At 41.8% G+C, this 24,377-nt stretch overlaps 1 protein-coding gene across 16 annotated transcripts in view; it reads left to right on the top strand.

The window, feature by feature from the left end:
- CCDC171 (coiled-coil domain containing 171) overlaps positions 1-24,377 on the top strand; it is a 273,713-nt gene that overhangs the window by 13,372 nt on the left and 235,964 nt on the right. For 11 of the 16 annotated variants that reach the window (XM_020797528.3, XM_072992086.2, XM_072992081.2 and 8 more), the window contains 3 exons: positions 8,842-9,032; positions 11,391-11,522; positions 16,562-16,708. In XM_020797528.3, coding sequence (XP_020653187.3) covers positions 8,842-9,032; positions 11,391-11,522; positions 16,562-16,708 — 470 coding nt within the window. The remainder of the gene's footprint in view (positions 1-8,841; positions 9,033-11,390; positions 11,523-16,561; positions 16,709-24,377) is intronic. The other 5 variants (XM_078384938.1, XM_072992079.2, XM_078384940.1 and 2 more) reach the window with 1 other exon arrangement.

Here is a 24,377-nt window from a genome sequence, read left to right as displayed (position 1 = left end):
GGTTTTTCCTGCTATTCAATCAAAATCTGCCTTTACTACATAAATAAGCTTAAAGGAAGTATTGTAACATCTAGAGGCATCAAATTTTAACTCGTGAAACTGCAGAGTGGCCTTTTAGGCCAGACGGGCGGGGTATAAATCAAATAAATAAATATAAATAAATATACATTTTAAACAAATGAAAGAGGTTGCAACCATAGTGCCTCTTGTCCAGTTCTCCTGCAAATCTGCTTGCCCGAAAGCCTTTCTCAGCAAAACTCAAATTCAACATGACATCACATCTCATCTCACATGGTATTTCATCCTGGGAAACAGGGTTGGGGTTGCATCCCCGAAAAGGATGTTGGACTACAATTCCCATTATCCCTTATTATCTCTGCTAGCTCAAGGTGTTGGAAATTGCCATCCAACAACATCTGAAAGACAACATCTTGCCCATCTTGTCTTTTGTGTTGCTTATCTTTGTTTATATTTTCTAGCTCAAATACTGTTGCTGTAACTTAAGGCTGGTGACATCAGTAACAGTGATTTTTCAGAAGCTAAAATATTTCTGCCTTCTCTTTTAAAGCTGCTGTGGCTGTCAGTTAATCCCTTTCATTGTCAGGAACCTGCAGAAGCCATAGGACAGAAGACGGATGTCTTTAATCACTGAAACTCATTGCCACCAGGATGACAGTACCACCACCAGCTGTTTTTGCAAATTGAAGACATCCTCTTCCTGTCCTATGGCTCTAACACATTCCCAATGATGAAAGGAATTACCTGGGAGCCTCAGGATCTTTGAGAAAGAAGTGAGAAATGTATAATTTCTGAAAAATCACTGTTATGGCAGCCTCTCTGTTTATTATTGTTTATCTTATTTACAATTCTAGGTTTTTTAATTTTTAAAGTTACATAAAAGAAAAGTAAATAAAGAAACAGCATAATGAACAAGAAATACAAAAAAGTTATATAGTTAACAAAATAACATAAATCCATTTGAACAATACAGTAAAAGCCTTGTGGCGCAGTGGTTTAACCGCTGTACTGCAGCCCAAACTGTGCTCACGACCTGGGTTTCAATCCCAGGTAGCCGGCTCAAGGTTGACTCAGCCTTCTATCCTTCCGAGGTCGGTAAAATGAGTACCCAGCTCGCTGGGGGGGAGCAATGTGTAGCCTGCATAATTAACTTGTAAACCGCCCAGAGAGTACTTGAAGCGCTATGGGGCGGTATATAAGCAGCACGCTTTGCTTTGCTTTAAAACATATTGTGCGCCTATCCCACCAGGACCATTTGGAGATATAATCACACACACCCATATTAATTCCCCTACCGCTTCCAGAACTGCATTGATTCATTCAAAGGTTCACAACCTTTCCCCTTCATTAATACATAGTCAATAAGCACAGATGTTCGTAAAATATTATTTAACAAGCCTTTCTTAACTTCAAGATTACACATCAGCATTAATAACTGTAGTCCAAATTTCTTTATATAACGTATCTAGTTAGAAATCATATTTTTCTTTCCAATTTCTTGCTGCTATTAACAGCCAAAATTTCAGTATCTTTTTGCATTCGCACCGCCTATGAAAATAAGTACTAACTTTTGACAACCTCTCCAACACATCTTAGACTCGAATTACATGATTACACTTTTGCCAGTAAAAAAATCAACAATACGATTCTGGCCATTTTTAATTATGAGCTTAAAGTGCATTTTGCCTTTATATTTCATAAGCTACATAAACACTAATATTTAAAATCAAATATGACCTGATCTGCCTTTTTGTCATGCACACTCATATTCTCTCTTACTTGCTTGCTCCCTTTCTCTCTACTTCTCTTTCTCTCTCACACAGAAAATACAACTCTTTTAAAGCTAACTTGTAATATTGGACATATTTTTTTCATGTGGAAACAGACAAACCAAAAGCCTTGGGCTTTCTGTATCTATTGTATTGGAATGGCTGTTACAACATTAAGAGAAAAATATCAGCAATATCTAAAATCAAGGCCATGGTCTCCTGAGGGCCTTGCTTCTCTGGTTTTTGCTAGGTGTGGCTGAATTAATGTTTTTTTCTCCTGTATTGCTCAGTTCTTTTTCTGTTTAAATACTTGGAGTTGATGCTGTAATGCCTACTTTGTCAAACCATGCTTCCCCAAAAATAAGACAGGGTCTTATCTTAATTTTTGCTCCAGAAAACACATTAGGGCTTATTTTCAGGGGATGTTTTATTTTTTTCATGTACAGCAGCCTGCATTTATTCAAATACAGTCATGCCACCTTCTGGTTGCTGCACAATGGTGGAGAGAGGGGTTTCACTTGATTGGGGCTTATTTTCAGGGTAGAGCTTATATTACGATCAACATGAAAAATCATACTAGTGCTTATTTTCAGGTTAGGTCTTATTTGGGGGGAAATAGGGGTTTCTCTAAAGCAGAGGTTCTTAACCTTTTTAGTGGTTGGCACCCCATGGAATCTCAAAATACATTATCCCACAACCTTGAAAAATATGTTCCAATGTATTTATTAGAAAATTACATTTCTTTTTCGTGGCCTCTGTGAATGCACACATATGGGTATTGTCTGCGTCTGCGCTGACTCTCTCGGAAGATTCTAGAGCTAAAAGTAACAGTTTTATGGTGTGATCCTCCATGAGGTATATGCTCCTCCCATCCACCATCTTCCCCAGTTCCTTTTTTCCTCCGAGCTGAATGGTTCTCAGGAAAGATTGAGCGCTTTGCTTTTTGCCTTCTGGCTATTTTTCTAGGCTCCTTTGAGCTTTTTGTTTGCTTATTTTTACTTTAATTGCCTATTTAGTGATCCTCCACATCTTTTGTTTGCCTAATCGCCTTCCCACGGTTTTTATTCCCTTTTTTCCCCTTCCCCTTCCCCCCCCACTAGTCTTTCGCTTATGGCCTCACCGTCTCCTTTCAAACGATGTACTACTTGTGCAAATAAAATCGCACTTTCCGACGGTCATAGCCAGTGCCTTTTTTGCCTGGGTAAGGAACATCCGACCCATTCGTGCCCCACTTGTAAAAACCTAGCCAAGCCGGTACTTAAGCAGAGGTTCCAAAGACTTCGGTCTTACCTTTGGCAAATGGCCATGAATCCTCCTGCTGCTTCTTTGGAGGCTGCTAGATCTCCTGCTCTCTCAGACGATAGGTTCCAGCGGGCCAGTCTACCTCTGACTCTACGTCTGTGCTACCAGCTAAGGACACTGTTGAGAAAGCAAAGACGTCTGGTAAGTACAAATTGCCCTCTTCGCAAAGATCTTGAGCACACGACCCAGGCCCCCCAAAAAAACCCTAAGCCTGCTCCTAAGAAGCTCAGGAAGGACAGACTTCCCCGCATGGAGCCTCCTCAGCCTTCCCTATCCTCCCCTGTCCTCGAGGAATCATCCAGAGAGGCCCCTGATTTAGCCTCGGATGTAGAAGACATCCATGATGTTGCGGGCCCCCCATAATACCACTTCAAACTCTGAGCATTGGCTTCATTGGGGCTGCGCCACAGTCCAGCCCGGCCTCAGCCCATTCCAACCCTGACTCAGGGCGGGCAGCTGAAAGCTCGGTATCCGATCCGGAGGTTCCCACTTGTCCTCCATGGAAGAGAACGGAAAAATGAAAGCACCTCTCTCCACCGAGGTCTGTGGCATCACAAGGCGATTTCTGCGCCTTCCCCATGGTACCGTATCCGTGTTTTGACCCCTACATCTGGCAAACCCTGTATGAAAGGTACCAGTCTGAACAGGCTAAATGGCCCCAAACAAAGCTGGACCTCTCCCAGGCCGCCCCTTTTATGGACTTGAACCGCCTCCGTGCGTCCACTTCTGCCCCAGCAGTCTCGGCTCCATCTGCACGCCTTTCTGCCCCATCTAAGTTGACCTCACTACCTCAAAAGCGAGACAAATCTTGCAAGGCTGTACCTCCACGTCTCGCACCTCCGATGCCAGACCCGATGCCGCCCCAAGACCCTTTCGAGGTGATGCCAACTCAACAACACCAAGCCCCCATGACATAGAGTTTTGGTCAGTCAGACTACCCTTCATCTCCAGGCTCTCCTGCATCTTCGGAGGCACAACACTCTCAGTCCTCCTATGAATCCAAGCTACCTCCCCTGCTTCCAGATACAAGGGATAGCTATGCTTCGTCTACTTTGGACAACTTCTCCTACTCTACCCTTATCTTCTAACTGGCACAAGCTCTGCACCTCGATACCGAACAGCCCCTGTCTACTGATGCCGACCCAGTGTTCGACGACATCAATCAGGAGCGTCCCACTCCTTTGAGTCTTCCTTTCAATAAGTCTATCCTTCAACTTATTAAAGACACTTGGGGGAAAACCCCTTCCACTATGCAAATCTCTCGCCGTACCGATGGTCTCTATAGGACCCATGGTGTCGATGCCGAATTCCTCAATAAGCATCCAGTGCCTACCTCCATCATAGTTGAGTCCAGTCAAGCTCGAACCCATGCCAGGCATGGTTTCTGTCCCTGTTCAACCCATTGACAGACCTCCCATCCTCACTACTGTCGGTAACACCGGAGCTAGCCTCCCAACTCGACTGGTGGACTTGCCCAGACAATCTCCTCATCGGCAGACCTTTCTCCCCCCTGCGACCTTCCATACAGGTCACAACCGACGCCAGCCCAACAGGATGGGGTGCCCACTGCCTTCAGCACACAGTCCACGGGCTCTGGTCAACACAAGAACTGCCACTTCACACAAACCATCTGGAACTGTTGGCAATCATCAAGGCGTTCCATGCCTTTCTTCCCCTGATCCAAGGATAGGTAGTGCAGTTGGCAACAGACAACACTACTGCACTCTTCTATGTCAACAAGCAAGGAGGCACCCACTCCCCTTCTCTGCTCTACCTAGCTGTCAACTTCTGGGAGTGGTGCTATTCCAACCATGTTTTCCCTATTGCTGTCCACATTTCCACCAACGACAACGCCTTGGCCGATCGGCTCAGTCGGCTTCCGACGAGAACTCACGAATGGACCCTGAACGATGTCATATTCCAGAGACTATGCTGACGATGGGGCACGCCTTCAATAGACCTCTTTGCATCCAATGCCAACAAGAAATGTGCCCAATTTTGCTCCAGAGCAGGAGACGCATTCCTGATGGACTGGTCTCACGATCTTCTCTACGTATTTATTTATTTATTTATTTTATTTTATTTTATTTCCCCCTCTGCCTCTCATCCAGAGGGTAATCGTCTGTCTCCGGCAAGACGGCGCCAACGCGATCCTGATAGCCCCGTACTGGCCCCGCCAGCCATGGTTCACTCACCTGGTATTGATGTCGTTGGACATGCTCTGTCTTCCTCTCCACCCAGATCTCCTCTCGCTTAACCATGGCCTCGTCCTTCTCCCCGATGTCACCTCTCTCAGTCTTGCAGCTTGCTGGATTGTACAGACTATTTCCCTGGCTTACAACTTGTCGGGAAAATCCCCTCCAGAACATTTGACAGCTCATTCAACCAGGGCACTGTCCACCTCTACTGCCTTTCAAGGTGGCACCGAGGTTCCTGACATCTGTCGTGCCGCTACGTGGTCCACACCATCCACGTTTGTCAAACACTACCGGCTGGACATCAGAGCACGCCAAGATGCGCATTTGGCAGAGCTGTCCTGTCATCCTTCTTACCGTGACGACCCACCAACCGGTAAGTGCAGCTTGCTAGTCACCCATATGTGTACATTCACAGAGGCCACGAAAAAGAAAAAGAGGTTACTTACCTGTAACCATAGTTCTTTGAGTGGTCCTCTGTGAATTCACACAACCCGCCCATCCTTCTCCTCTATCCGTCACGGGTTAAATATGTAATTCGTTAATTCTTTCCTTCATATCCAGCGGATAAAATTCAGGAACTGGGGAAGATGGTGGGTGGGAGGAGCATATACCTCGTGGAGGATCACACCATAAAATTGTTATGTTTAGCTCTAGAATCTTCCGAGAGAGTCAGCGCAGGCGGAGACAATACCCATATGTGTGAATTCACAGAGGACCACTCAAAGAACTATGGTTACAGGTAAGTAACCTCTTTTTATTACTGACTGACTGACTGACTGACTTACTTACTTACTTACTAAGATTAGGGATTACATTTATTGCAAAACAATTTATTTACTGAAAAACATACACATACATGTATTGACATAAAATTAAAATGTCTCAATTTTTAGTGGCTGATTTGTTGCTTATTTGTAATAATATTTTAAAAGCAGGGTTCCTTTTTTGAAAGAACTACGTGTATGTCATCACTTGCCTTTAAGCCATTTCTGATTTTTGTTTTTGTATGAAAATCCCATTTCACACAGATAGAAGGTAGCAAATGGTAGAAGTGCCTGCAATGTTGCCTTTGCCAGTTGTGGAAATGGTTCTAAATAAGCAAACCCGAATTGTTCTAAGTCCAGTTTTTCAAATTCCTTTTGAATACGTGCATTGGCCCATATTTCAGTAAGATAGTCTTTTATTAAATTACTGTCGTCTATAGAATTAAGGTCAAAAAGAAATGGATCCAGTATCTGCCTCTGCTCTTTGCCAATATCTTCTGTGGAAAAATATCCATGAAAAAATGAACTCAATTGTTGCAAATGTACTACAAGTTCAGGTAAAATTATGATTTTTTCATTTTCCAGAATGATTTCATCAAGCAAGGGAAAGTTTGCAAAATTACCATTTTCAACTCAACGTATCCAAATTTTTAGTTTTTCAATAAAAGCAGATAATTTTTCAGTAGCCGTTATTATGTTCTTACCATATCCTTGCTTTGATAAATTTAATTCATACATGCAATGTGTTATTGTAACTTGTGGTACTTCTTTCTTCATATACACAAAAAATTGGAATTTTTGCCTAATATCAAAGGGGCAGCATCAGTACAAACTGAGCCTATTACATCCATTGGTATACTGTATGATGTTTCAAAAGAAAGTCTTTAATGAGATTCAAAACATCATTTCCTTTTGCCGTCAACTCCAGTTGCTGACAACATAAAAATTCTTCCAAAATTTCCTTTTCCTTTATATTTTGCACAAATACTAATAGCTTACTGCAATTATCAACATCAGTTGACTTGTCTTATTTAATACTCACTTTCAGAGGACTAGCTTTAATATCTTGTACTACTTGCAGTAAAATATCCTGACAGATATCTTGAATCAGCAGTCAAATTGCATCATTAGAGAGTGGAATCTTCTAAATTTTCATGTGTTTCAGAACCTAATACAGTTTTCACAGTTTCCAATGTGCATGGTTTTACCAATTCCTTAATTATTTATGAAGATTCCCCCCAGCTCACAGATATGCCACCTGATAAGAAGCTTCTAACAAAGGCTTCTGAACTGTTACAAAGTCAAATTTTATGATAGTACAGTGGTGCCTCGACTTATGAACTTAATCCGTCCCAGAAGATGTTCATAAGTTGAAATGTTCGTAAGTCGAATCAGCATTTCCCATTGAAATGCATTGAAACCTGATTAATCCGTTCTGGCTGTTTTTTGTTTGTATGTAGAGGCGCTGGTTGTAAGTCAAAGCATTCGTTCCCATATGAACGAATGTAAAACCAGTTAGTCCATCCTCTACCACTACGGGGAGAATTATTGTTAACCTAAGATGACTTAGGTTAAAAAAAGAGCAGGAAAGAAGGGAGAGAAGGAACAATGGGGAAAAGAGGAAAGAAAGAAGGTCATCACTGGGACACACAGACCCCTCAGACAAAGGTTTGTGCTTTTAAGCACAAAAAGAGAGAAGACAGAGAGAGAGAGGACAATTGGGGTGGGGGAGAGTTTGGAGTCGAAAACACATTTTAAACCCACACATGCTAAACCCACACATTTTACACCAACACATTTTAAACCAAACACCTTTTAAACCAAACCAAGCACCTTTTAAATAAAACACATGTTAAACCAAACCAAGCACCTGGGGAGCATAGAGAGAAGACAACGCGGGGGGGGGGGGCGACTTGAGTCTAAACATTTTAGAGCACAACAGCCAGCACAGACACTTGCAAAAAATTTCTGCTTTTAAAACCAAAAGACTAAAATCCATTTTAAAGCACACCAGTCAGCACATACCCTTGCAAAAAAATTTCTGATTTTAAAACCAAGCTTAGAAAAATTATGGGATTTTTGGACTACAACTTGACGAATGCTAAGCTAACATGACAGTGGCCATGTTGGCTAGGAGACTAAGGGAACTGTAGTCCTAAAAGGTAACTTTTCCAAGCTGTGCATGTATATAGTCGTGCCCTTCTATCTTACTTGGACATTCCCTGTTTTTGACAAAATATTGCTGCTGTTTGACCATTGACCCTCATTTTTATTTCCTATCAGATGCTTTGAAGTCTGAGACTATCAGAAAGTGTCTGGACTTTTCATAGTACAGATCATCCTATACCAGCACTGGGGTCCTCCATTTCTTTCGGATTGCCACTCTCATCCTTACCCTCCAGCATGGAGGATACCACAGCTGAGAAAGACTAATGTAGACTGTTTCTAATCCCTCCCAATTTCAAATGAAACATAGAGAAGAAACTTTATAGGATGGATACCCAAGAATACAATGCTCTATTGGCTACTTTTTCAAAAAGCCTTCCTCATAATACATACATTTTAAGCTATTCAGCCATCGTCTTACTGTGTCTTAACATCAAGGTGGAATATAGGCACAATAGAAGTGCATGGTAAATATCTCTTTTATTGTCAGTATAGCTTTGGAAAATAGCACTTTTTGAAAATTGCTTTTTATATAATAAAGAAGGAAAGTTCTTCAAATGTTAGTGATTTTTTACTAGTATTGTAAATTCAGTTAGCACAATACCTTCTATTTCTTTTTGTTAGCAATGATTAGAGCTTACCAGCAGAAATTGAGTGACATGGAGAGAAGCTATCATGTTGCTAAGAAGCAATGGGATGAGAGAGAACAAAGACTTATAAATGATGTATCAGAACAGGAACTAATTATTAATACTTGTAAAAGTGAATACGAGTCCCTTTTGAAGGAGAGGACTAAGCTGGACCACATGTTGAAGGTATGACTTTATTCACATTGTAGTTGCTAGAAAAATATGGAATGATATCTCTTCTTCCATCTTTATCTTATTGTTATTGCTGTGGTCATTATTACTTTTAATCTATTCTTCCCTGAGAAAGATTCCCAGAGATTGTGAAAGGATTGGTAAAACTGCCCCTCCCATCAAGCGTAATGTCTAAAAGCAATGGCACAAAAAGACAGGGGGACTGCAAGGGAAGAGAGAGAGAAACCTCAATGTGGGAAGTAACTTGACCTTGGAAACTGTTCTGTCTAGTAGGAAGGGTATGTGCTTTCTTGGCCAAGAGGTGGAGCCAGACTGATTCTTTTCTGGCCTTGTCTTGGGTGGCAAGAGGGACAGACTCCCAGTGCATTGTGGTTCCCTGGCCAGTGGATGAGACCAGAGTATGCTGCTGTTCAGCAATTTCTGTCTTACCTCCCCTTTTGTCCTCACAACTACGAGGCTGAGATAGGTGGGAAGACAGTTCCTGGCTAAAACAGGTGGGTTTCTTAAAATGGACATAACAAAACAATTCAGTATAAGCTTAAATAGCATCCTGAATATTTCTTTTTTTAATTGTGTATGTTAATTCTTTTGCTTCAGATGTTGATTTCATCCCCACCACCACCACTTTATAGTGTGCAACAAATACTGATTTTTTAAAATATCTGTAATTCCACTACAGGCTCTACTGAAATGAAGGTCATAAGTCTTAAGGACTGATTCCACAGTTCAAACACCGTTCATCTTTAAGGCACATTCTATAAGCTGCAGTGTGCATCTTTTCTTTCTTTCTTTCTTTTAATATGTTAGCAAAAGGACCAGGCTTTCTATAGGATGGAATAGTGGTAGGTTTGATGAACCAAAGCATCCTGGCAAATTCCACAGCTGCCAGTGTTGGGCACATTGTTTCTTTTCATTTGAGCAAAGACACAGCAGTTGGGACCCTCAACATATTTCCTGCCATGGTGAACTCCTACAGCCCTTGGTGGAGGAGGTAGCCAGGTACAATACAGTAGCTCTAGTCCTCAAGCTCCCCCCCCCCACACACACACACACCTTGCTTCAAACTGTATGAAGAGGACAGTTATGTCCTTGTTAAGGAATACTGCCTTCAAATGTCTGGTGACCTATAACAGACTTCAAACGTTCTGTTGCACTTAAATTAACAATTAAATACGACATGTTAACATGCAACAGCCCATGAGATCACACTTCGAGGGGACCCTAAGTATGCATTACAAGTTTTTTACATGTCTAGAACTTCTTAATTTTGGAGCTGTGGATCTGACAGTCAAGCGTGCATTCTCATTTAATTTCCCCATTCTAGTTCTTTGTATCTTGTTACTATTGCTTTTGCAGCTGTTTCCTGGGACAAGATAATCAGACTAGGGCACCTTGCTTTGTGTCTCTGCATGTAATCTTTTGAAGAGTGTAGTGTGGCACCATATCCCTGTGCAAACAAGTACCTCTGCTCTGTAGAAAGTAAAAGGCCATATCGGCTTGGTAGGTAGGTTAGGGTAGTGTTTCTCCTGTATAGGAGTTCTCTGTCTTACATATTGCTGTCTTCCCATAAACAATCAGTAGATCTGCCCTGGAGAAGATGGGTGGAGGTTTTTGGTACAAGCAATGAACCAGTCTGGCCTTATGCAGAACCACAAGAAGTCCTTAAACATTGGTTTGGTTCATATGAGTCCCCCTCCCCTCAAACTGGAGCTTGCTTCCATACCAGGAGCCCAAATTCTGTATCAAACTGGGGGTTCTGATTTATGGGTAACATTGTCATAATTTGGTCTGTTCAGATAGAGTAGATCCATTTTCTCGTTTTTACTAGAAGTAGAATCCCTTTTCATTACCATACTGTGTCAGGGAGCAGGGGGAAGAAAGAGCTCCCACATGTTGTAAATATGTGCTCAATATTTATAGATGTAAGGTAAGGCCTTTCCAGTCACCCATCAGCTAGTAAGTGGCCTTCTCTGTGCCTCCACCAGTACAGCGGGACTGAAATTACTGGAAGCTGCAGATTGATGTTAATTAAAGAGTTCCTGCTTTGATTTTGGAATATGTGTGACTTCATCTCATTGCACATGAGTTACACACAATCCAAGGTGAATTAGGAAAGATCAGCATTCTTCACTAGGTGGCAATCCTGCTGCACTGGCAGAGCTTACAGCTACTTGATGCTCTCTGCGAAGGAAAACAGTCATGCCCAAATTGTTCCTTATTCTTCCTAAACTTATGAACGGTTAATGCTAGAAGCAGCATGCCTGTGTCATGAATTCTGACTGGTCCTTTTAATATCAAAGTTTTTAATGTGACACCAATGATTTTATTTAATTACACTGTGTTCTCATGAAGGAGACTTTGGAACAGCAGAAGGAGCAGAAGAGCTTGATAGAGTCAGAGATCAGGGAAGAGGCAGCAGAGGAATTTAGGTGTCAGGCAGAGCAATGGAAAGCAGAAAGAAATGAACTCCAGTTTCTGTTGCAGGTATTCTTTGTTACATTAAGCAGTATAACTGCTAGCTAAAACTAAACGTCTGTATTTAACAGTTACGCATCAAATTCTGTGAAGACTGCAGCTGTTCTTAAAGTGAGACTTAGTTTTTGAAGAAACATTTAAAACACTTACTGTAATGAGTGTGACATTTACCACGTGGCCCCTGCTTGCTTCCCCACAAACAAAGGGCTCACGCTATGTCATCCCACCTGCAGATAACAATTGAGACGTTCTCTCTTTTCCTCACTGCCACCAGTGGATTTCCTTTATCCACAATATAAAGAACTTTAGTCAGACATTTGTCTGGTTACTGTCAACAGAACAGTATTAAATTTAACCAGAATAACAGATGTTCTTTATTCAATGCATACAACAATCAAATCATTAAAATGTCATATATCTTGCCACATAACCAATCACCACCTGCTCTATTAACCTTGACCAGCTTATCTCTATTAGGATCTGTTCTCACAATCTCCCTGACTATCTCTCTCTCTGTATCTCCCTCATCTCCTCTGCCAAAACCTTCTTATACCCACTGACTCCGCCCCTCCACTCCTCTCATAGGCTCATGCAAATGAGATATTGAATATCAGTAACAGGAATGACGTGGGGCAATCATCACAATGAGAAATCTAAACTAAAAACTCATGTCAGGTAGCCAGAATGTGGTAATCCATCATGGTTGCTATCTCCCCCCTCACCTTTTAAAAAGACCAGCTATCTTTTTTGGGGGAGGTTTGTAGAAATCAGTCTATATATTCCCTTGGCTCCATGTTTTTATTAAAATACTCTTCATATCTACATGCCTACTGGGCTAGTGAAGGTTTTTATTTGGTATTTGTCTTGGTCTTTTAAAATGATGCAAATGTGAATGTTGTTGGTAGTTAAGTTTATCTGCATGTTTAAAAGTACACAAATGTGGACTGAGAACCTCTAATTTTATGTGCTTATGACTATTTTGAAAATGCTTGCTTTTTATCTTATACAATCAGATGGAAAACTTCAGACTGAAACTGAGTCTTCTAATCTCTTTTTATGAAACGTTGTCAGCAACAGTGACAGAAAATCTTTGGACTGCGGGCATGGATTTATTGTCTGTGACAGACAGGAGTGCAAACTTCAGCTTTTGAGGGGTTCTCTCTAGGAAAAAGGAGAATTCATCCACCATATTTTTCAGGCAGATACAATAATGAAAGTTTGTCCCTAGGGTTCTTCTGTCTTAGTGTTTCCTTGCTTAGAGAAGACTGGATGTTCTGTAAGAAATACAACAGCATCATCTTGTGGCTCACAACACAGTAATGCATAGTAGACTTTAAAGTTTATTTTAACAGCTGTGTTTGCAGTTCATTTAAGCACACAGGAGTGGAAGCAGTGGTGTTTAAGTTTCATTGATGTTTCAAGAATAAAATGGTTAAATCCACCAACTTGTGCATAGCTGGACTGAACAGTAGAAAAACAACTGTATCTTTAAAATGTTAAGCCTTCCCAGATGAAAAATTGCTATTCTAGCGTTTTATTCAAGTAATAACTGTATTCAGACAATTGTTTCTTGGCTCATCTTCATGCTGTCTTATGTGAACAAGAAATAACACCTTTTTTAAAGTGAGTTTCCTAGTTTGACTGAACTTAGAAACTAGTTAATAATTTTGAATAGAGATGGGTACAAACCACCAGTTTGGTAATTCAGTGTGGGTTTCTTCATCAGCTGCACAGCTGATCTGTGACTTAATGCCCTGCGCCTTCCGGTGATTGCCCACTCAGAAACAGCACCCAGGGAAGGAAGGGGAGGGAAGTTAGGCCAGTAAACAAATTGTGCCAAATCTCCGATTTGTGCCCATCTCTACTTTTGAAATAAGTTGTGAATACCTGTAGTTGCACAAGTAAGTTTCCCCTTCTTCTGTCCTTCTGAATTTGCTTGAGATAGTCAAGAAACCCTCTAGAACAGCGGTCCCCAACTTTTTTGGGACCACGGACTGGTTGGGGGCTGTGGGTGTGTTCCGCTCACAGGTGGGTGTGTCACGCTCATTGGGTGGGTGGGTCACATGGAGGGGTGCGAGCACAACATGCTCCTCTGCAAGCGCGATACTCCCACCGTGCAGGTGGGGGGGGTGGAGATCCATGTCCGCGGCCCAGTTCAAGGAAGCCCACGGACCGGCACCAGGCCGCAGACCAGGGGTTGAGGACCCCTGCTCTAGAATAGATTTTTAGGTTTCAAGGAGGGGTAGACAGGAAAAGGGTAATCTGTTCTGCCAGTGAAATCTGTTCCACTGGATGGAATGGAAGGACATGATTAGATCTAGTCCATCATGCTAGAAACATTTAAGCCAGATCTGGAAGGATTCCAAAATACCATGTAGTCCAGCCCCATTACCAGAAATCCATAGCATCCTTAACTCATAGCCATCCAACCTCTGCTTACTTTAGACACCTCCAGCAAAGGAGAGTCCACCAGCTTCCAAAGTAATTGGTTTCACTGTTAAAAGCTCTTATTGTCAGAAAGTTCTGAATGTTTGGTTAAAATCATCTTTCTTATAACTTGAGTCAAAAAAACATGCTTGGTGTTGTGTAAGAGGAAACGGGAGTCTCTGAGAGGGAGAGGGAGATTTTAAACCAAACAATTTCAAATCATGCAGTTTGTGGCCTGTCCATTTGAGATAAGATAGGACATTAAAACTCTCTATAGGCTTGAACTTAGAAAAGAAAAAAGGGAAGAGAACCTCTGCCAAATCAATTAAACCTGACAATAAGAAGGGAAGAAGCTTTGCTTCATTAAAGTAAAGGCAGTAAAACTCAGGGTAAGAGAAGGAAAATGAAATGAAATAGAATTGAGAATCAGTTGGCTGGCCGCCTACCGCAAAGTCCTGTAGACGTGTGTTTACCAGAGGTCTCCTCCAGCACTTGAGAATGACCTCTTTCCACCTGGGGGTGAAACGGTTCGTCAGTCCCTCTGACACGCTCCTCCACAAGCGTGAGACGCCCACCTGCAGGCGTAACACACACACCCATGAGCACGGTGGGTGTCCCCGCACCCCAACCGGTCCATGCACAAAGCCCGCACCCACCCCAACCAGTTTGCAGTCCAAAAAACGTTGGGGACCACTGATCTAGAACAGTGGTTCTTAAACTTTGTTACTCAGGTTGTTTTTGAACAGCAACTCCCAGAAACCCCAGCCACCAGAGCTGATGGTGAAGGCTTCTGGGAGTTGCAGTCCAAAAACATCTGAGTAACAAAGGTTAAGAACCAGTGATCTAGAAGATGTATCTTAGTGATTGGCAAAACATACCCAACATATTGTTGCTTAGTGTAATAAATCACTCTAGAGTGGGTCAATTGAATTAATGGAGATTCAGTGAGTCAACTCCTCCCTAAGTTCCATTGATTCGAACAGGCCTACTCTAGTTGCAACTGACTGCTAAAGTAAATCTCTGTCAGAGTAGAGCTGTTTGAATCAATGGAATTTAGGGAGGAGTTGACTCACCAAATCCCCATTTATTCAACAGTCTACTTTAGTTAAATTTATTATATTAAGCAACAGGATTTTGGCCTATGAATGATGAATCATTTCATCCTGATTTGCAATTTACTTGTATCAAAGTTTGATATCACAAATACTGGGAGAAGGAAACTACAGTGGGGTCTTGACTTAAGAACTTAATCCGTATTGGAAGGCGATTCTCAAGTCAAAAAGTCTGTAAGTCAAGTCTCCATTGACCTACAGTGCATTGAAAACTGATTAATCCCGTAACAGGCCGTTTTTGTTCCATTTTGGTTTTTTTCTGGTCTGTAAGTCAAATCTCAGTCTGCAAGTCAAACCTAAATTTTGCGGCCAGAGAAGTCTGTAACTCAAAAAGTCTGTAAGTCAAGCCGTCTGTAAGTCAAGGGTCCACTGTATGTGGCTGGTATATATTAAAAGAATATAAAGAGAGAGTAAGATAGCCATTATGGTGTAGTGGTTAGAAAGAGGGACTGGGATTGGAGAGACCCACATTCAAATCTCCACCTAGCCATGAAATTCACTGAATAGCCTTGAGCCAATTGCATTGTTTTAGTATAACTCATCTTCAATAGTTATTGCTATTTTGAAGATAAAATTGGTGTATGTGTGTGTGTGAGAGAGAAAGAAAGAGAGAGAGAAGTAAAAAGAAGTGAAATAAATTTGAGTGTAGCTTTTTACAGATCTGTAAAGAAAAGTGGGATATAAATGTAATAACTACATAAGGCATCACTATGCAGTGAAGAGAGGAGTCTTCAAGCTGTGTACTCAGAAATTGGTGTAAATTTGTTGAAGTTATGAACATGGGGCCATTTCAAATGACTTTCATTGAGACCCTGGGCTTCAAGAGTAAATTGTCATTTGCTGTTATGGAAAGCAACGATGTACTCACCTCAGTCCAAAACAGTTTTTTAAAGAAGTCATATTGGGCCATACTTAACAATTGCTGTGATCAGAGTTACTGCTTAAAGCGAATAGCATGGAAATATGGAACTGATCTGGTGATTACGGAAATTGGCCTAAATTCTCTTGCCATCTGAAGCAAGAAGTGAACTGCCTCTCTCCACTGTGCCCGTACTTCATATTGTTCTGCTATGCCTTCATTGCCATAGATCTGGAAGGAGCAGTGAAAGACTGCGCCCTCTTGAACCTATACAGCTTCAGCTTTAAAGACTACACCTTTAAAGCCTGCTTTTGCAGGGTCCTGACTGCCAGGTATTGGGGGCGTGGTGATCTGGGAGGCCCGAGCCAGTTATTTTGGAAGCTGCCAGTTCTGAAGAGTTGAACAGAGCAGCAGCAGTGCTGCCAAGTGGGAGGAGCCTGTGCAGGGTAGAAGAAAGTAGCCAGTTGATTATCTGCTACTTTGAGGCAACCACTTTGTTTAATTGTGGGGCTGGCCTTGACCTCAGCCTCTGCTGTTTGAGGGCTCTGAGGGCAGGTTCCTTTCTCAACCCTTGCCTCTAAAAGTCATTTTTGCTGGAGCTTTCTGCCAGCAACTCAAGCTGAGGTGGTAACTCTTTTCTTTTCCATCAGGAGAGTGACAGTGCAATGCAGAATGTTCAGAAGAAAATCCAAAACCTGGAAATGGAACACAGTAACTGTTCAGAAGCTCTGAGACAGCAGATGAGTGACCTTGAATTCAGTGCAAAACGAGAGGCTCAGCTTAAAAAAGAACTTGAGGTCAGTGCTCCTCCCTTGTCAGCTGCTTGTATAAACATATCCTTTGTATTACTGTGTTTGGGTTTTATCGCAAGGGTAGCTGTTAATGACTAGTACAAATGGTCAGGTTTGCGTGAGTAAAGTATGCAGCTAAGGAGAGTTAATTTTCACCACAGTGATTGGTGAGTTTTGAAATCATTTTTCCAAGCCTACCAGTTATAGAACTTTAGTGGTAAATACAATATTCCTTCAAGTCAGTAGTTCCCAACCTTTGGTCCCCAGATGTTATTGGACCAAAACTTCCAGATGTCCTCACAGCTAGCTGTGCTAGCCAGGATTTCTGGGAGTTGTAGTCCAAGAACATTTGGGGATACAGATTGGGGACCATTGCGTTAAATGATGGATGTCAGATAAAGCTGGCTTTTAGAAAGTTTTTTTCTCTTGTTGCTAGTCCTCATTGTTATATATACTTTCCCTACCCACATATGTATCTAGCAATCACACAAACCATGATCCATTCATCAGGATGGGGAGTCAGCAAGAGCACTGTGTTGGGGAGATGGTTGTAGTTCTAGTTTTGTCAGCATTTGATGAGAGAAGTGGATTTCACTTATTAACCAGGATTTACAACTACTTATGCCACTAACTTTCTAAGCGACACAAATGGGGGGAAAGAGGTACGCACTCTAAGGACAACTGAGTGTGGTGCACAGAATGTGATAGCTTTTTCAAAGTTAAGAACTGGGCCCAGTTCCGATGTGGTGTTGGTGTTGTCATTGCTACTGGAAACTGTAAAACAGAGAGCAGTGTGGTTCAGCCTCCTTACACAGAATGACCCCATGCCGATGTCATAGGTTCCCATGACTGGAGAGCGCTAACATAGGGTAGTGTTGGATATAGGAGCATCTGTCAGGTTATCTCTAGATATTAGATTCACAGGTTATAAATGTGACGCTACTGGCACAGAGCCCACCCATACAGAAATGACTTGGGACAGCTTCTTGTGTGTCAGATTCATGTTGGCGTTAATTACTTTCTTTACATTTTATGAATACTTCATTGAAATGATTTTGCTTCTAATTTTACATTCAGCAAGAAGGGAGATAAGAGGTGAGGTGGGCAAAACTCATAAAATGTGTTGCTCTGATGCCTGGTGCTTCACATATTAACAAGCAAAATTGTTGACCATTTTGATTTCCCTCCATTATAAATGTTTCCTTGTTTCTAGCTTATAGCAAGAAGCAGATTCAATGAAGCTTTTCCTCAGTTTTTCTATCTAAGCTGCTGTAAGCTCTTCATGAAACTGCCAATTGGATGGTAGATGATCAGGAGTTGGGAATAATAATAATAATAATAATAATAATAATAATAATAATAATAATAATAATAATAATAATAATAATAATAATAATAATAATAATAATAATAATAATAATAATAATAATAATAATTTATTGTCATTGTAAGTATATACACAGTATACCATACAACGAAATTCACAGACACCCAGAGACCAGACACATGCACACACATAACATTCCCCAAACACTCCCCACCCACTAGAAGTCCCCCACTAAAAATACAAACATCTACACCTCAGGCCAAGTAACACAGTCCAACTAATTATTCACTACTGGTGGTCTCTAAGCTCATTATTAATTGCAATTATAGCTCTAGGATAAAAACTATTTAGAAAACGTGTGGTCTGAATCTTAATTGTTCTATATCTTCTGCCAGACGGTAACAGTTCAAAAAAGTTATAAGCAGGATGGGAAGAGTCTCTCAGGATGCTGTGTGACTTCCTCAGACAGCAGGATGTGAAGATGTCATCCAGGGTTGGTAGCTGGAGCCCGATGATATTCTGGGCAATTTTAATGGTTCTCTGTAGAGCTTTTTTGTCCGCTACAGAGCTACTCCCAAACCATGCCAGAATGCCATAAGTTAGGACACTCTCAATGGTGCTACGGTAGTAGGACAGAAGTAAATGCTGTGATAAATTTAACTTCCCGAGCATTCTCAGGAAATACAGCCTCTTCTGTGCCTTCTTTATTAGCATGTTGGCATTTATAGTCCATGAGAGGTCCTCTGAGATGTAAGTACCCAGAAATTTAAAACTACCAACTCTCTCCACTTCCTCACCGTTTATGTACAGTGGTAAATGTACATTTCTCTTCCTCCTAAAATCAATTATGAGTTCTTTAGTTTTTTTGATGTTAAGTGTGAGATGATTTTCTTTACACCATAGTATCAATCTTTGTACTTCCTTTCTATAAGCAGACTCATTGTTCTTATTTATGAGTCCCACCACTGTCGTATCATCCGCAAATTTAATAATTGCATTGGTGTTATATAGTGGGGTGCATTCATGTGTGTACAGGGAATAGAGGAAGGGACTTAGCACGCAGCCCTGGGGAGCTCCTGTACTTAGTACCAGGGTAGAAGAATGGTGGGATCCCATCCTTACTGACTGTGGCCTATCTGTCAGAAAATCTTTTATCCACATGCAGATCTCCTGAGGTAATCCCAGGTTGATCATTTTTAAAAACAACCTATTTGGTAGAATGTATAGCCATTCAAACATTATTGGACTTCAGATCCGCTTAACCCTTGTCAACTGAGCCCATGATGAGAAACAGCGGAAGCTGCAGCCCAACAATATCTGGAAGACCACACATTCCCTCCATCCCTGCATTAAATAACATGTCTTGCTGGCCCTAAGGTGTTGTTTAGGGCAAGGCTGGCAGATATCAGCATCATTATTGCTGCCGGAAGTGGTAAGTTTCTTGGTTTACACACTTGTGCTAAATGAGCAAATGTCTGTCCTTGCCATGGCTTGCTGCAGCTGTAGTAATGAGTTGTGAGGAGAACTGACAAGTCGGCATCTGCATAGTTGTGTTTTTTGGACTGTGACTCCCAGAATTCCCAAAGTGCTGCTTGGGGAATTCTGGGAGTTATAGTCTGTGCACAACTGTGCCGAGAATTTGTGTGGTTATAATGGAATAAGGTATGTACATGGTATTGCTTGAACCTATTTCAGCAATTCTTACACAGAAGAGATTATGAGGGGGTACTGACAAGTATTGAGCCTTTCCCAGAAAAAAGTGAGCTAGGAAGCTGTAAATTGCAGGGTGTATTGACCAATTTGTCTGCATTCAATGGTGCAAAAATCAACTACCTATGATTTTAAGTTATCTTTCATGTTCCGGTCCAAAGTGAACATGGCAGCACCTCCAGAAAAGTTCAATGTGGAAGAGCATAGGACCATAAACAGGTTCCTGTTTCTCCAAGGGAAAGGTGCGAAGCAGATCCATGATGAAATGTGAAAAACTATGGGTGACAGTGGCCCTTCATATGCAACAGTTAAATATTGAGTTGTCAATTTTAAAACTGACCATTTTGGTGTTGATCTGACTATGCCTGCAAATGTGAAAGCCATCCATGACATGATCATGGAGGACTGTCAAATATTAGCCAAAAGTATTGCTATATATCTGAGAATATCACGCGAGAGAGTTGTTGCCATTATCCACAACGACTTGGAAATGAGAAAGCTGGCAGCAAAGTGGATCCCCAAACTTTTGACAACTGAACAAAAGAAGAAACGTGTGGAGTCATCGGCTGTTTTGGAACCTTTTGCAAGAAACTAGTCAAATTTCTTGGGCAAACTGGTAACTGGTGATGAGACATGGCTCTACTGTTATGATCCTGAGACAAAGGAACAGTCTAAGGAATGGAGGCACAGTGGCTCCCTCAGGCCAAAGAAGTTCTGAGTGTAAAGGTCGGTGCAGAAGCAAATGGCAACAGTTTCTTTTGGGATAAGAAGGGATTTCTGCTGGTGGACAACCTCCGACAGGATTCAACCATCAATGCAAAATATTACTGTGCTTTATTGATGAAGTTGAGGCAAAACATCAAGGAAAATCCTCGAGGAAAGCTCTCCAAAGGTGTCATCCTGTTGCATGACAATGCCTCGCCACACACTGCAGGTGAAACAATGGCAAAACTGACCTCCTTAGGCTTTCAAGTGATGCCCCATCCACCCTATTCTCTTGACCTGGCTCCTTCTAACTATCATCTGTTCCTCAAAGTCAAAAAACATCTAAAGGGACAACAATTTGGGAGTGTTCTGGAGGCAACTGATGCTGCAAATGAATGGTTATACCAGCAGTCAGAAGAATTTTATTTGGAGGGACTTAAGAAGCTGCAGGGCAGATGTCGCAGGTGCATTGACTTCCTGGGGGAATATGTGGACTAGTGTGGCAGTTACAGCTTCCTAGCTCAATTTTTTCTGGGAAAGGCTCAATGTTTATCACCACCCCCTCGTAACGCACAGGCAGCTGCTCCTTCTCTCTCTCTCTCTCTCTCTCTCTCTCTCTCTCTCTCTCTCTCTCTCTCTCTCTCTCTCTCTCTCTCTCTGCTTTACTTTGGAGACAAGGAAAAATTCAGAGTTGCTCCTCACCCATCTGAGCAAAGCAAAAGAAAGCAAATAGTAATAATATAGTGAGAATAGATGCTGCTGCCAAAAAAAATTGCATGCAAGGAAGGAAATCCCTAATCAGTTAAATAGCTGTACTCTGGAAGAATGATAAACTACTGGCCAAAGTTGTTTCTCCTTTTAGTAAGGTGCAGAGGTGATAGTCTGTGAAAATGATTTCCAGCAAAGTTCTTCTTTCATTAATGTAGTTATTTAAAACTGATTGTTGCTATAAGGAATACAGTATTTGTAGTGTTCTTTTATTGCCCTCTAGTGTTTGTAAAAGGACATTTCATAAGCTGAGTTGTCGCAGTAGCTTCAAGCAGACATCATGAGTGCTTCCATATGGAAGACTGAATGTACAACTGCTGCTCTTTTTTGATTTCCTTTCTACAGAGTGGTGTTGCAGTGTGGTGATAGAATCCAAACCTTCCCATACTTTGTCTGTTATTCTTCCACATTTCCTCATACTGGAGAAAGTCTTGACTTCTTTTGAAAAGAGCAGAAGAGCAGCCTTAGTGCAATTCTTCCATCCTGCACCTCACCCCAGCCAAGGAGTGTGATTTTTATATGGGCATGACATTTAGGGAGATTGAGTGAATCCTAACCTTATCAGCTCTTCTAGTAGCAGAATTTTTCAGCCTGCAATTGCCAGGATTCTACCTGGAAGGAAGTGGGGTAAAGCAAATAGTCCTTTTTCTTTATGTTTCTCTTCCCTTCTCCCTTCTGCATTCTACCATTCTTCATTTGTTTGACTTCCCACTTCCTAACTAAGAGGCAACTGCTTCTTGTGGCCCTGTCCGTTTGCTCAATGCATGCCAAACAACCCTGAAGTACCTCACACTGAAGGTACTTTGATCCTCTTAGGAAGAAGGACAACCTGACAAGCCCTTTCTCTGCTTGAGCCAGAAACTGGCTCAGAAAGAGAAGGTCTGCCTGGGAACCCATTAGAGTAGTGGTTTGTGGGCTCTTCAACATGCTCATACTGTTTCCTTGCTATTTCTGACTTGGTTTTCCATTCTGGATCCTGACTCTGGGGACCAGAGGCCTGCAAAATGCAAGTGTATCTACAGTTAGTGCTCTCCTCTCTCCCCAATCCAGTTGAAGGGCATAAAAATACTCCTTGTGAGCATATGGGTTTTGTAGTACTTGTTTTTCAGAGTTCCACAGGTGTTTCCCCCTTGCTGGAAAGCCAGCTCTGTGGTGTCATTCAGAGGAGAAGAGCCAAGGTCTAGGGTTTAGGGCCTCGATATATGGCGGAACGCCTACTCCCACCAAGATCTACCCGTGTCACTCGTGCGAGCCAGGAGGTGAGGCTGAGGAGCCTAACGCCGAGGGAGTCTCGGAAGGAAAAGACAAGAAATCGGGCCTTCTCGGCGGTGGCTCCTCGCCTTTGGAACAACCTACCTCCTGAGATTCGCGTGGCACCCTCGCTGGGTATCTTTAAAAATCAACTAAAAACATGGATGTTTCGGCAGGCCTTCCCTCCAGACAATTCCTGATGCCCTCTCCTCTCCCTCTCCTATTGTTTCCTCCCTCTCCTAAGGTTTCTTCTATTTAAATTTTTTTATACTATTTTATGCTGTTAGCCGCCTAGAGTGGTCTTAACCGACCAGATAGGCGGGATATAAAAATAAATAAATAAACAAATAAACAAACAAACAAACAAACAAACAAACAAATAAGGTCACATCTCAATAAACACTGAATTCCATTCTAAGCGCTTACCAGCCTGGGAATGGGACACTGGACAGTGGAATGTTACAAGAGGGGTGTGGACTTGTGAACAAAGGACTGTATGCTGATTGGATACCATCAAGAAGCAGAGACTTTAAGTTATAGAAAGGGGGTTAGGTGTGTGTGTGTAAGTTGCAGGAGAAGGAGGTGGGGGTGACAGGTTTAAAGCCTTCCTTGATTGATTAGGAGCAATGGTTACTTAGAATAGCATGGTAATTAAGTAGTACAATCATTAGTTAGTTAATCATGTTATTGTTATATGGAAAAGACTTGCAGGCGCTTAATACTTAGATGCTTGGTATTTAACAGTGCAATTTAGCATCACTGAAATGGCAGACATGTTGGAGGACTTTTTGATGTGGTTATATCCTCCATGCTGATTATCTTGTCCTGTACAGAAATTTATGTGCCAGAATATATCTGAATGTAAGTTACTTAACTGTGGTAGATTGAAGTGATGCTGGAGCTGTCTTATAGACAATTTACATAAACATTATACACACACACACACACACACACACACACAGAGAGAATTTCAGAACATAACAGCAACAAGTTTACAGAGATCAGCAGTGCTTGAAAAAATTTAGAATGTCTCACCAGTCTGTCAAAAATTTCACCAGTCAGAATGAAAGGACTATAGCCTTGCAATTTATATTTAAATTTAAATTAGGCACTTTCTACATAACAATGCATACAAACCCAAAATAAATATATTTTCAGACTTGGGTTGCTTTATTACCTGCATGCCTGTGGTGTCATGAAGCTTGTATTTTGAATGTTTTCTTTTGAATGTCTCCAGCAAAACTAAAACTAAAAGTAAAAAATGCCCGGCCTTGTAAGGAGCCAGGTCATTCCGTTGAAATTGGAAGCAGGGAATCTCCATATTCTCTGGCATGGGACTATACATTCTCCTGCAGAGCCATATCTCTATGTGCTGCTTGAACCCTCTTCTTGGGAGAAGAGGGCTGTTTTTCGATTTGCAATAGGAAGGGGGAGGGGAGGACTGCATGATCAGAGAGAGAGAAAGACCGACTGAGGGTAAGGAAGAGGGAGGGAGCGGTGGCTCATCAAGCAGCGTTACAGTGGGGTCTTGACTTGAGAACTTAATCCGTATTGGAAGGCGGTTCTCAAGTCAAAAAGTCTGTAAGTCAAGTCTCCATTGACCTACAGTGCATTGAAAACCGATTAATCCCGTAACAGGCCGTTTTTGTTCCATTTTGGTTTTTTTCTGGTCTGTAAGTCAAATCTCAGTCTGCAAGTCAAACCTAAATTTTGCGGCCAGAGAAGTCTGTAACTCAAAAAGTCTGTAAGTCAAGCCGTCTGTAAGTCAAGGGTCCACTGTATTTCACTTGTCACAGACGAGTGGAGGAATGGATTTTTCAAGCCGTGGAGATCAGGATCCAGGGGAGGGGCAGCTGTGCCCTCCGGATGTTTTTGAATTGCAGCTCTCCTAACCCCTGACTATTGTCTATACTG

The sequence above is a fragment of the Pogona vitticeps genome, chromosome 2, assembly GCF_051106095.1.
Source record: "Pogona vitticeps strain Pit_001003342236 chromosome 2, PviZW2.1, whole genome shotgun sequence".
NCBI classification, from domain to species: Eukaryota; Metazoa; Chordata; class Lepidosauria; order Squamata; family Agamidae; genus Pogona; species Pogona vitticeps.
The sequence above is the reverse complement of the archived record's forward strand: the minus strand, read 5'-3'. Positions and strand labels throughout refer to the sequence as shown.